The sequence below is a fragment of the Manduca sexta genome, chromosome 4 (genome assembly GCF_014839805.1).
Source record: "Manduca sexta isolate Smith_Timp_Sample1 chromosome 4, JHU_Msex_v1.0, whole genome shotgun sequence".
NCBI lineage: Eukaryota > Metazoa > Arthropoda > Insecta > Lepidoptera > Sphingidae > Manduca > Manduca sexta.
Genome location: NC_051118.1, coordinates 10,414,099 through 10,426,341, shown reverse-complemented (window position 1 = coordinate 10,426,341; position 12,243 = coordinate 10,414,099). Strand labels below are relative to the sequence as shown.

The window sequence follows — 12,243 nt, the reverse complement described above, 5'->3', positions numbered from 1 at the left end:
ACTGTTTTAAAAAAAGAAATTGTTTGTATCATGCTTTTTTAAATTACAAATGAAATTTAATTTTTCTGCATTAAATAATTTCGTTCCGTTAGTTTCGGTCTAGAATATAAAACAATTGAAAATGGAATATAAAAGAACATACTGAACAATAATACTAGCTAGTACGGAATTTACTATAAAAAAAACTTGAATTTTTTTTTTTTTGTATTTCGTACTAATTAGCCCATAGACAACTTGATTTTTTTTAATAACTAGGTCGACGCATTCAAAAGAATAAACATATTTTGATTAGTTAGATCTTCAAATATAAGATTGCCATTTACTACTGCGCTAAAAATTTAATGACAGGAAAGGGGATGGGTAAAAACTGTTACATAATTTTTCATTTTTATTTTTATTAAAATTAGTGTTGCCAGTAATTCAAATAGTTTTGTTTATTCAACATTTAATACTGCATTAGTCATCTCTTTGTACAACTCAAATTACCCTAACAGCAAACAGATCGTTTAAGCGTCACGCGATGCTAGTATTACCGAATTATTGTCGATATCTCAAACGGTATCGACATTCACGTAAAATATAAAACTTATCTTTGTAGTAAAACGCGATGTGCAAAGATTACATCTTCAATTTACGTGGGTTTGTATAATCAACCAAAAGTAGGTGAACGAATTGAACGTTTCAAATTGATTTTAAGCCTTTTTTGTTATGAATAATCATCTTTATTTACTAAAACCATCATCAAAGGTTTTATTTTGGTTCAAGAATATTTCAATTGAAGTTATAGTTCTTTTTCTATACAGGCATGGTAAAGTGAAACCACTGTGGAGTACTAATAGAATGTCGACTGACGAGAGATGATTACCCCTTTGCAGTCAACACAATTATGCCGGCCTGTTGGAACCGAATATACACAGGCTGATTTCTGAACACGACACACTACGACCACGTGAGTGTCGTTTTGGGATCAGCCTGTATATGTCCGGTTTCAAACAGGCATAACTGTGTGCACTGTGAAACCATGTCTCGTCAGTCGACACTATCTAAACCACTGCTTACCCTCAGAGGGAGTAGGATTACTTTGCCATCATCAGTCGCTGGATATCCATTGCCGAACATAGGCCTCTCCTGAAAATTTCCAGATCGAGCTATTGGAATATACCAATACACTGCCATACACTGCCAAACCTAAATTGATAAAGGATGTCTGACCACCAGTGGCCAAGAGTCAATATAACCCGACTCCTGGCGGTTTCTCTTTTGTTTTTTATATAAAATCTAATTATCATTAGAACAATTTTAGGAATAACATTTATGCATATTATTAGTGCCTATATGAAGCGGCGATAGCCTAGTTGGGTGTGGAACGGACTGCCGAGTCGAATGTCCGCAGGTTCAAATCCCAAGGGCACACACCTCTGACTTTTCTAAAATCATGTGTGTATTCTTTGTGAATTATCGTTCGCTTCAACGGTGAAGGAAAACATCGTGAGGAAACCTGCACATCTGAGAAGATCTCTGTGGGAATTTCGAAGGTGTGTGAAGTCTACCAATCCGCACTAGGCCAGCGTGGTGGACTAAGGCCTAATCCCTCTCAGTAGTAGAGGAGGCCCGTGCTCAGCAGTGGGCAAGTATATAATACAGGGCTGATATTATTAGTATTATATGTTCTCGGGTTCCCATTCAGAAAATTTCACTACTAACCAATCAGAAAACTCATTGCCCATAATTGAATTAGTCTCTATAGTAAGCAGTATTATCTAACTTTTATACTGAGCTATAATTCATTCATATGTTGTATGCAGCAAAAGTTTCGTTAACCTAGTTCCACATTTAATTTCCCTTCATTCCAGTACAATTCCTGGCACAAATTATTCTAATTATCCTTCATTAGGTAAACGTTATTTAATTAGAAAATTAGAGATAATTTCGTAACTATCAAAATGGCGGGTGTAGGTAAGCGCTTAGCGTGATTCTGGCAGATGACAGGAGCATATTCAGCATATAACGAGGGGGCATTGAATAATTTTGTCGTTTCGATCCACTATCGACTTTAATATTCATTTACTTTTATCTTAGGAATAGACCAGGCTAAAATGGGTGATGTCAACAGCACTGTTGACATCACCGATTTTAGCAAAATTATATATAAAAATGGGAACGTAAATAAAAAATAAACACACATTATTAAAATCAAACAATTTTTCACCTTTTATCGCGGTTTTTATATTTTAATTTGGTCCCGACGTTTCGAAGACTTCGTAGCCTTCGTGGTCACGGGGGGGACAAAGCCTTCGAAAAATTAAAATATAAGAACCGCGATAAAAATCTGAAAAAAGGGTTTAATTTTAATGTCTAACATTCCCGTAAACACAAGAAATCATTAAACGCACATTATTCCTGATCCCAAAATAACGAGCCTTCGTGGCTTATAAACATTACGATGAAAATACTAAAACCTAGGGAATGGATTTTTTTTTAATATTAGAAGACTAGGAATTAAACCCAAGACCTGTCGATTTACAGTCAGCTTTATCCTCACTGCGCTATTGTCTGTTATAAAGGACTTTGTGTCAAAATAAATAGACATTTATTAGTCTCGGCACTCACAGACTTTTATTTCCCCTACCGCCTTCACTATTACAAACTTTATACAATACTATGAGAAATCTTGAACTTACGCGATTTTTCACTACCATTTATTTTATAGCTCATAATTTAAGTAGCCGTTTGTGGGCCCTAAGATATTGCCTCGATCCATCCCTGACATAACTAATGGACCGTCAGGTAGGCAATTTGTTATTGTCAGAGTACAAAAAGAAAGCAACTGAAATTGTAACAATCTTCATTAACAATCTATGGTTGGTTAGCTAAGTAAAGATAATGAGTAGGCAGAAAATATCGTGTATTGATTCTGCTATCCCAGTGAAATGAGAATGTTTGTGAAGATTTTCTCACGTTTGGTAGAAGTACTCATGAATGTAAATTACCCAATACGTAAAAACCACAGGCGTAGTCAGGTATTAGTGTGCCGTCCATGGGGGGGGGGGGGGGGCATTATAAAATGTTCAGTTAATTACTATTGAAATTCTAATACCAATTATTAGTTGAACAAACTTTAATATATATATTATAGGTGTTTATTCTGAGATATGAAGGCAACTTATAGGACAATGTAGCCAGTGTATTTTATAGGCATTATGAAATTTCATAATATTTAGTATCACAATTCCGTATTTTGCAACGTTTTGTGATTCAAAGTTCTCTTTGGCGTTACTACTACTGCAGTCGTGGACGCTTGTCATCTATCAATGGATAGGTCCTTTAATTATTTAGCTTTACAATATATACCGAAAGAATATAATATTATTTTCACTTCAAAATTTCATCACAAACATATTAATTAAAGGTAGACATTTCGAAACCCTATCTAGCATCAATATAAGTTTCCCCGACCTTGAGTTAGGAAAATATTCACCGTCCCTAACAGATTGGCTCGCAAGTTCCCAACAAAAAGCTACTTCGAAGAAAATATTATTCACATGATATATCCCCCTGAAGTTTCTTACAAAATACTTGAGATAAAGTAAAAATATCAGTTTCCAATACACTGTAACGAAGTCAATGAAGCGAGAAGTTTTACGGACGCGCCATAACACACTGACTTACAGAATGTATAATATATATTGTGTCGGGTTCCCTTTTAGAAAATTTCACCCTTCGCTACTGCACGAGAGCCTAGTGTGAGGTAGCCGAAATTCTCAGCTATATTAGTTTCCCAATAATGTCAAAAGACTGAACCAGAGATAACAAACGTTTATTGGTTAGCGTGCCATCAAGGACGGATATTTCAGGCAAACAATTTTCTAGCAACCGTTTATTTAAGTCCTAACAATTAAGACCAACAATAACATATTTTTTTAACAAGTACATAATATATTCCCTATTATTATTGTTTTTTCGAGATATTTTTTTATTCTTATTATTTCGCCATCCCTTGACATTGGACGATTATAGTAACAATTTTTTCAACAAAAATTCAATTCGTATTCAGACTGAATCTTCTGTATCCGGCTTGCTGCCCACTTGTTGGCCGGACATCAATTTATTCTGCCCCTCTGCGGGTGACGCGCGCAATATTGTATGCTAAGTCGGATGTATGTTTTACTGGGCAATAGTTTCGCTTAGAATATGTTGAGTTAATTGGATTTGTGGTTTGAGTCAATGTGTCATTTTTTAATCTGATGTTTGTGTTAAACTGATTTATAAGCTTTATTATTTGTGATAGGATATGTATGTATCCGCCCGGATAGCGTACATTTTACGTACGTCGTATGAAATATTAATACGTTTAAAATATTCTCAACCTTTCCCCCCAATAAAGGTTAATAACTGCATAAAATGAACTAGTAAAATCCCTATCATTTTTGCGTACAAATTGACGCGATTAGTTTCAAAATAAAATACAATTAGTGAATGTGCGAATGAAGAGTGATTTTAATTTTGAATGCAATAACAGAAATATTGTTAATTTACGGTATTCGTATTAATTAATTTTGCGTTCTATGTAAATTAAATTTTCGGTTGAAACTCGAATGAATGTAATAAATCTCGCTAAATGAAATGGCGGTTCAAATCATGCTTATGTTTAATATATATGAATACGAACAGTGGCGTCCTGTAATGACGCCGGCCTTAATGTCGCAAGGCCCCTGGCGAAAGAAAAAAAAACTACGCGAGGCCCCTTGCAAGCAAAAAAAAGGTGCCCAAAATTTTTCAATTTCGTCGATAAGATCGGTAAATTGGTCCTCTAGGGCCCCTCGCGAAGGCCCTGTAAGCGCGAGGCTTCGGGCGGTTGCCCTGTTCGCGTTCCCCTAAGGCCGCCTTTAAATATCAATATATATAAGACGTTTAAATAAAAAAAATGTGAACTTCTGTATAATTTTATTATTAACTAGGTGACCCGGCGAAATTCGTACTCCCTAACGGTCGACATCTTGATGTTAATATTTACACGATACTAATGTCACTCAATTGTTTTGCCTTCCCGGAACCCCTCCACTAACACTTAAACTTTATGGTATGGTAATAAGATCACATTGACTTTTAAGTATTATTACGAATCTTTTGTATGGGAGTATAGAAAAGTGTTTTGTTTTTAGACTTTTCAAAGCATTTTTTTCAATTGAATTGAATTTTTCTCTCCGTAAGAACCATGCTCGTACTTCAAGGAATATTATAAAAAAAGAATTAGTTAAATCGGTTCAGCTGCTCTCGAGATTTGCGCTTAGCAAAACATTCAGTGTTTCATTTTTATATTATAGATCAGTACACATCTTATTCAGTTTATACGTCCGAATTCCATCTGAAATATATACATATTATAAAATAAAGTCCCCGAAAGCTGTCTGTATGTGATCGATTTTCTCAAACTCTACTGAACGGATTTTTGTACGTTTTTTACTAAAAGTTAGTGCAATTCTTAAAGATGGTTTAGGTTAATACATTACGGTTTTATTTAAATTGACTAAAATATAACGATTACTGTTGAAGAGATCGCGTAGGTGTGTTGTGGTTGAAAAACTTTGTGACACGCTGATTTCCACGCGAAGTCGCGGGCACAGCTAGTCTTTTTATATTTTTCTGTTTTGAGTGGTAAAATTGTGTTGTATTACTGAGTTGATGTTTTGCAAATATTTGGTTAAAATAATCATTATAGTCGTACCTACAGATTTATACAAGATATCTACCACCAGTAAAATGTATAATTGTTTTTTTATTTATTTTATTCTTTATTGTACACATGTACAAGAGTAAAAGGCATAGTATATCCACTTATTATATAATTAATAGAGAACAATTGGCGGTCTAATCACTCGAGACAATATCTTACAGACAACCATATGGCATGGACATAAAAAGGAAGAAGAAAATATATATATACGCATATAAATAGAAATATTCTTTCAATTCTCAACGAATAACGAAGACGATTTATTCACCAACCTCAAAATCCATACATAACTCGAACGCGGAAGCAACAGTAAAGGCGAAGGTAACACAATTACCTAACTATCCAACTGCACGACTGTATTTGGCTCGAAACGCGCCTGTGCCTGTATTTGGCTCGTTTAGAGCCGATTGAGGTATAAGGCGGTATTAAAGGCCGGGTAACGTATTGCAAACATAGGATTAATTGATAGAGTGTGTACTCAAAAATTTATTTCTAAGGGGTTTGTTGTGCGAACTTTCTAGAGATATAGGTATGTTCTTTTTCCCGACAAAGCCGAAGTAAGAAAGGCTTTATGATTTTAGACCCTATATATGTATGTATATAATCTGTTTATGTTCCAATAAAAATCCGATGTTGATAAATGAGGTTTCTATTTTTCCGAGATAATTATTATGCCGAGAAAAAAATTACCTTATACCGCTCAAGAATAGTTTAGCTTCTTATTAGTAAAAAAAACAAAATCGGTTTAGTAATTCTTGCGATTAGCGCGTTCAAACAAACAAACAAATTTTTGCTTTATATATTAGTATCGATTAAGTCTGGAAATAAAATTATAACCAGCTCAAATAAAATAGATTACGGACATTTGTGTATTAAACTAAATAGTGATGTAAATATATTTTTACAAATAAATAAAGCAGCGATAGCGTAGTTGGTTGTGGAACGGACTGCCGAGATGAATGTCCGCTGGTTCAAAACCAAGGGCACACACCTTTGAGTCTTCGAAAATTATGTGTGTATTCTTTGTGAATCATCGCTTGCTTTAACAGTGAAGGAAAACATGGTGAAGAAACTTGCACACCTGAGAAGTTCTCTATAGGAATTTCGAAGGTGTGTGCAGTCTACCAACCCGCACTAGACCAGCGTGGTGGAGTAAGGCCTAATCCCTCTTAGTAGTAGAGGAGGCCCGTGCCCAACAGTAGGGCAGTATATAATATAGGTGATATTATTATATTTAAAATATGAAGCGAACGCGGCTGTAGTCACGCAGACGACATTTTGAAATTAGCGTTTTCAAATAACGAAAAGTCTGTCCAAAATCATCAAATCGAATTGTTTATATTGAAAATAATGGACAAACCGTCTGAAATTGGCACAATTACGTTTATTTTGCGGTTGGCGTAAATGAAATTAGAGACGAAATGGGACACTAGCAAAGTCTGTATGAACTAAGGCCGGGCAACAGCGATTTTTTTAGTAGAAGCTATGTATTGCTAGCGGCTTCGCACAACTGAAAAGCCTTTTCTACTAAGTGTCGAAATTAGTGTAGCGCTCCGATCTTCTTAAAAATCTAATTAAAAAATTCAAATATAATATACATTTTTTATAACATAAATATATAACCCTGTTATTTTTTGTTTTGTTCCAACAATAAAAACCTTTCTTTCTTTCTCTTTCTTCTTCAAATATTTACCACGGAGAGAAATTAAGGGTATAAAACGTGGCCTGGATTTATAAAAATGGTGAATCCGTGTGCGAAATTTCATCCAAATTCGCCCAGCACAAACTTTTAAATTAATATTAATAAAGATTAATAAGATAGTATGCTTTTATCATCAAACTAGTTGACCCGACAGACGCTGTCCCGTCTTTACTATGAATTTGCAGCGCGCATTCTGTCAATCGCTGACAGTTACATATTTCAAACAATTGACAGTTATATAAAATTAATATTTTCGTTAAGTTTTCTTAATTTTTTTAATTTTACGCGCAAATTATTGAATTTTTTTTTCATGCGAACCTTCGCCTAACAATAACAAACACAACAAAAATAAAAGTGAAATCGGTCCAGCCGTTCACGCGTAATGGCGTGACCAAGGGAAATAGGGATTCATTGTTATATATATATAGATTAATGAAGACATGGAAGATTTTTAAGCTCATGTAATAAAATATTACGGGTTTGATTCCCACATTGAGGGAATTAATTCACTATTTGTTTCGAGTCTGGGTGTGAGCGAAATTCCTTATACTGATACCTACGACATAAAACTTTATATCTTTATGTAGGGTCAAAGTTATGTTTGTGACTTGATAGTGGTGGCCAAATGTAAAAATTTTCACACAATATATAAGTACTAATATGCATAAATGCGGTCTGCAAATCGTTCCAATGGTAATTAGATTATACATAAATTATGAAAGGGAAGCCGGTAGGAATCGGATTATATGGACGTCGTCATTGCTTGGTAGTATGCGGCCAGCCTAACAGGAAAGAACTGAATAGTATCGCCAACCTAAGCGCGTCAAGTCGAATGGAAGATCTATCAATGTAAGTAACTAAAAAGTAAGCCAGTAGCGATTGTTTTTTTCTGCTCATTGTCAGTCCGAAGTCTTAAATTTGTGCCCTATATGAGACGGGTAAACATGGCGAAAAGTGGGTGTAGTTGTGCCTCTTTCTGTCCCTTCGGGTATAAACGCGTCAGTGTGCCAGTGGCGAAGGTATACCATGTAGTGGTATAATACGATTCTTACCGGCTTATATTTCAAATTACTATTTGTCACTTTATATGTCAAATTGTTATTTTAATAGGTAAATCTCAATAATATTACTTTATTTTTAATCATTTTACACTGATGCCATATTGATAGTGTGTAGCCAGCCTTACAGGTTAGTCATGTTGGCCAACTCAATGACGTCGACGATTGAACGAATTCTTCCCACGAAATTGTGACCGCGAATCGTCTTTGTATAGACCTTATTAGGGACAATAGGAAGTTTGGGATTTCGGAAATTTTATTATAACCTCGAAATATATTTTGAGATTATTGTACATAAAAATATTTTGATAATGAAATCACTATTTTGATAAAGCGGCATAGCCTAGTTGGGTGTGGAATGGACTGCCGAGACGAATGTCCGCAGGTTCAAAACTCAAGGGCACACACCTCTGACTTTTCTAAAATTGTATTTTTTTTGTGCATTATCGTTTGCTTTAACGGTGAAGGAAAACATCGTGAGGAAACTTGTACCCTCAGAAGTTCTCTATAGGAATTTTGAGGGTGTGTAAAGTCTATCTATCCGCACTAGGCCAGCGTGGAGGACTAAGACTTAATCTCTCTTAGTAAATGAGGCCAGTGTCCAACAGTGGGACAATATACAATACGGTCCGAATGTATTCATTATAATCACTATTTGAAAGAAGTGTTTAAATTCATTAAAGTTTGATAGGACTAAGGCCTAACCCCTCTCAGTAGTAGAGGAGGCTTGTGCTCAGCAGTGGGCAAGTATATAATACAGGGCTGATATTATTATTGATAGAAGTACAGAAGCCAATCCAAGATACCTTTTTAATCGTTAGCCACTAAAATTGGAAAACACATATGGGTATGACATAAACTATCGATAAGTTAATCTCTAGGAACTGTCATTCTCATAAATAATGTTATCGTCAACGATTGGAAAAAGCCATCAAGCCTTGGTTTCGTCACCCTAAGACTTAAAGATGTCGCGCAGGCTTTACTTCTCATTAAGTTGTAAGCGTGTGCTCAGCCCCTAAAACTTCTTTACAATGTTCAGTTTTGACAACAATAAAAGAGAGTTAAAGCTTGACCTCTTCGTGGTATACGCTATCTTGCAACCAGAGGTCAACTTACAATGGTTACCTGTATTATAACGACTCTAGAAGACAATAAGAAGCAAGTTTATTGTCAATATCGAAACCAAGTCGAATTCGTCCGATACTGTAGTTCAATTTAGGTGGGGTGGTAAATAGTGACAATAGGGTGACCAGCAATATCGTTCAATAAAACAGGACAGTTTTTTTTTACTGTTGAGGAATCTGTAATGCAAAATCGTGAAGGCTTTCTATAAAATTTTCCTTAATATCATACACACACATTCACGCCTTTTATCCCCAAAGGGGTAGGAAAAGGCGTAATGGGTGCCCCACTTTCATCGAGTGTATTCTGTCCCCGAATGGGGGGGGGGGGGTGAACTTATCGCTATATCGTGCACAAGTTTCAGACACTTAGCTGAATGGAAAAATCAAATATCTCTTCCCGACCCGGGAGTCAAACCCATAAATAATCAATAACAGTTTTATTAAAAAAATATTGATGAAGTAAATCTATAAAAATGTGTTTATATGCGTATATATCAGGAATTTTATGGATTAATAAGGACTATGTTTCAAAACGTAAATTTATAAGCGACGCGGGCGGAATAATACTACTCCAACGCAAAAACAAGACTTAATTACGTGGTAATTAGCTTCATGTTTCATTGAAGCGTCAAGCGGTTACAATAAAACCGTTCCATGTTAATGTAATACTCCGATTGCATGATTTGTGTAATTTAACTTTAGTCAAATTAGAGGATTACAAAGTAAAGGTAGTTGAGGGACCTGTTAAAAGCATTCAGTGTTCAATGTTCATAAATATATACAAGGTCATGTTTACATTGCGCTACTAAATGTAATCACATATTTTTCATAAACCTTTGCTAACATTGTGCCAAAAATCCACATGAATAACAATTAATATTTTCGTCAAAAATTCCGGTTTTAATTTTCAAATTTTATGATCATATTGTATTTTTGTACGAATATGATTGGTGTAAATGTATTTTACAATTGATACAGTAAATAACCATTTCATTAAGTAGCACCCGAAAGTATCCAATAAAACACACGACAGTTGGTCACCCTACTCAGCCAACATTGCTGCTAATATTTGCGCAATCTATTTGTTCCCTCCGATATTGTCTCACTGCCCAGTTGAGATATTGTCGCCTTCTTACATCGCTTTGACAATGTACTGAAGGTTAGAGGAAACTTGGTTTTGGCAGGAAGGTTTTGTCTATTTCATACATGCATACAAACGTCTTGGTATATTATGATTTCTTATATTTACGCGAATGTAACATTAAAATAAAACTATTTTGCTTATTTTATCGCGATTTATTATTTTATAATTTACTCCCGAAGTTTCGAAGACTGCAGATTTCGTGGTCACAAGACGGACTGTGTTCGTATTTAATACATGTATACTTTGTATGTTAGAAGTTAATGTTATAGTTTTGTATGTAAAACTAAGATAAAGAAACTCTTTTAAGGTTTTTTTAACAAGTTTTAAACAAGATACCGTTATTCAAGTGAGTTCATTGGATGGGTATTTCTTTAAGCTATCTGACGACATAAAAATCAAGATTTTTTTGAGATACCGCTTTGGAGCTTAGCACAGCAGTACTAGTATAAATTACATTGGTGTTTTAAATACATCGACGGCTGAAAGGCTTAAACGACATTTTTTGAGACACTAATTTTCATACATATTTAAAACTAGCGACCCGCCCCGGCTTCGCACGGGTGCAATGCTGATACTAAATACACTACAGAAAAATTGTGAACGTTTTATATAAAAACATAGCGGCCCGCTCTGGCTTCGCACGGGTATAACATAACAAAATAACAGTATTTCTCCACTATTTAATGGATGTTATTATACATATAAACCTTCCTCTTGAACCACTCTATCTATTAAAAAAAACCGCATCAAAATCCGTCGCGTAGTTTTAAAGATTTAAGCATACAAAGGGACATAACGACAGAGAAAGCGACTTTGTTTTATACTATGTAATGATGAGCACTTTTTCCTTTTTTTTTTAAACAAGTTAGAATTTTTTTCAAAAAAAAAGTCGCTTACGTCAATTAGCCTTTAAACCGACAACACGTATTTTGTACGTTACTCATTAAACAATATAAAACAACTTACAAAAGTAGTATTCGGCATGAGGGTCTTGGAAGTCTGGTTGGCCGCGAACATGAGGCTGATCCCGCCCCACGAGTCGCGGTACACGAACTCATCGCCTGCAACAAGATAATCAAACAATTATAAATTAACCGCCAGGGTGTATATAAAAAAAAAACTACGTTATTCATGGGTACTGTTTCGAGTGGTACCATTTCATACCGGGATAACCTCGACTCCTCAATCAATAAAAAAAAAACAGAAAAAAGTACCCTATTTATGCTATGTGTACTTTTTACGAGTAGTGATACCGTTTAATACTAGGAGGGCGGATACCTCGACCCCTCAACTAATAAAAAAAACAGAAAAAAGTACCCTATTTATGCTATGGCTATTGTTTACGAGTAGTGGTACCGTTTCATACCAGGCGGGATAACCTCGACCCCTCAATCAATAAAAAATAAAACAAAAAAAGTACCCTATTCATGCTATGGGTACTGTTTACTACTAGTGTTACCGTTTAATACCAAACGTGCAGA

At 35.1% G+C, this 12,243-nt stretch overlaps 1 protein-coding gene across 1 annotated transcript in view; it reads right to left on the bottom strand.

Moving 5' to 3' along the window:
- LOC115450566 (inactive dipeptidyl peptidase 10) overlaps positions 1-12,243 on the bottom strand; it is a 179,553-nt gene that overhangs the window by 59,422 nt on the left and 107,888 nt on the right. Inside the window, exon 4 of the mRNA XM_037442593.1 lies at positions 11,729-11,823. Coding sequence (XP_037298490.1) covers positions 11,729-11,823 — 95 coding nt within the window. The remainder of the gene's footprint in view (positions 1-11,728; positions 11,824-12,243) is intronic.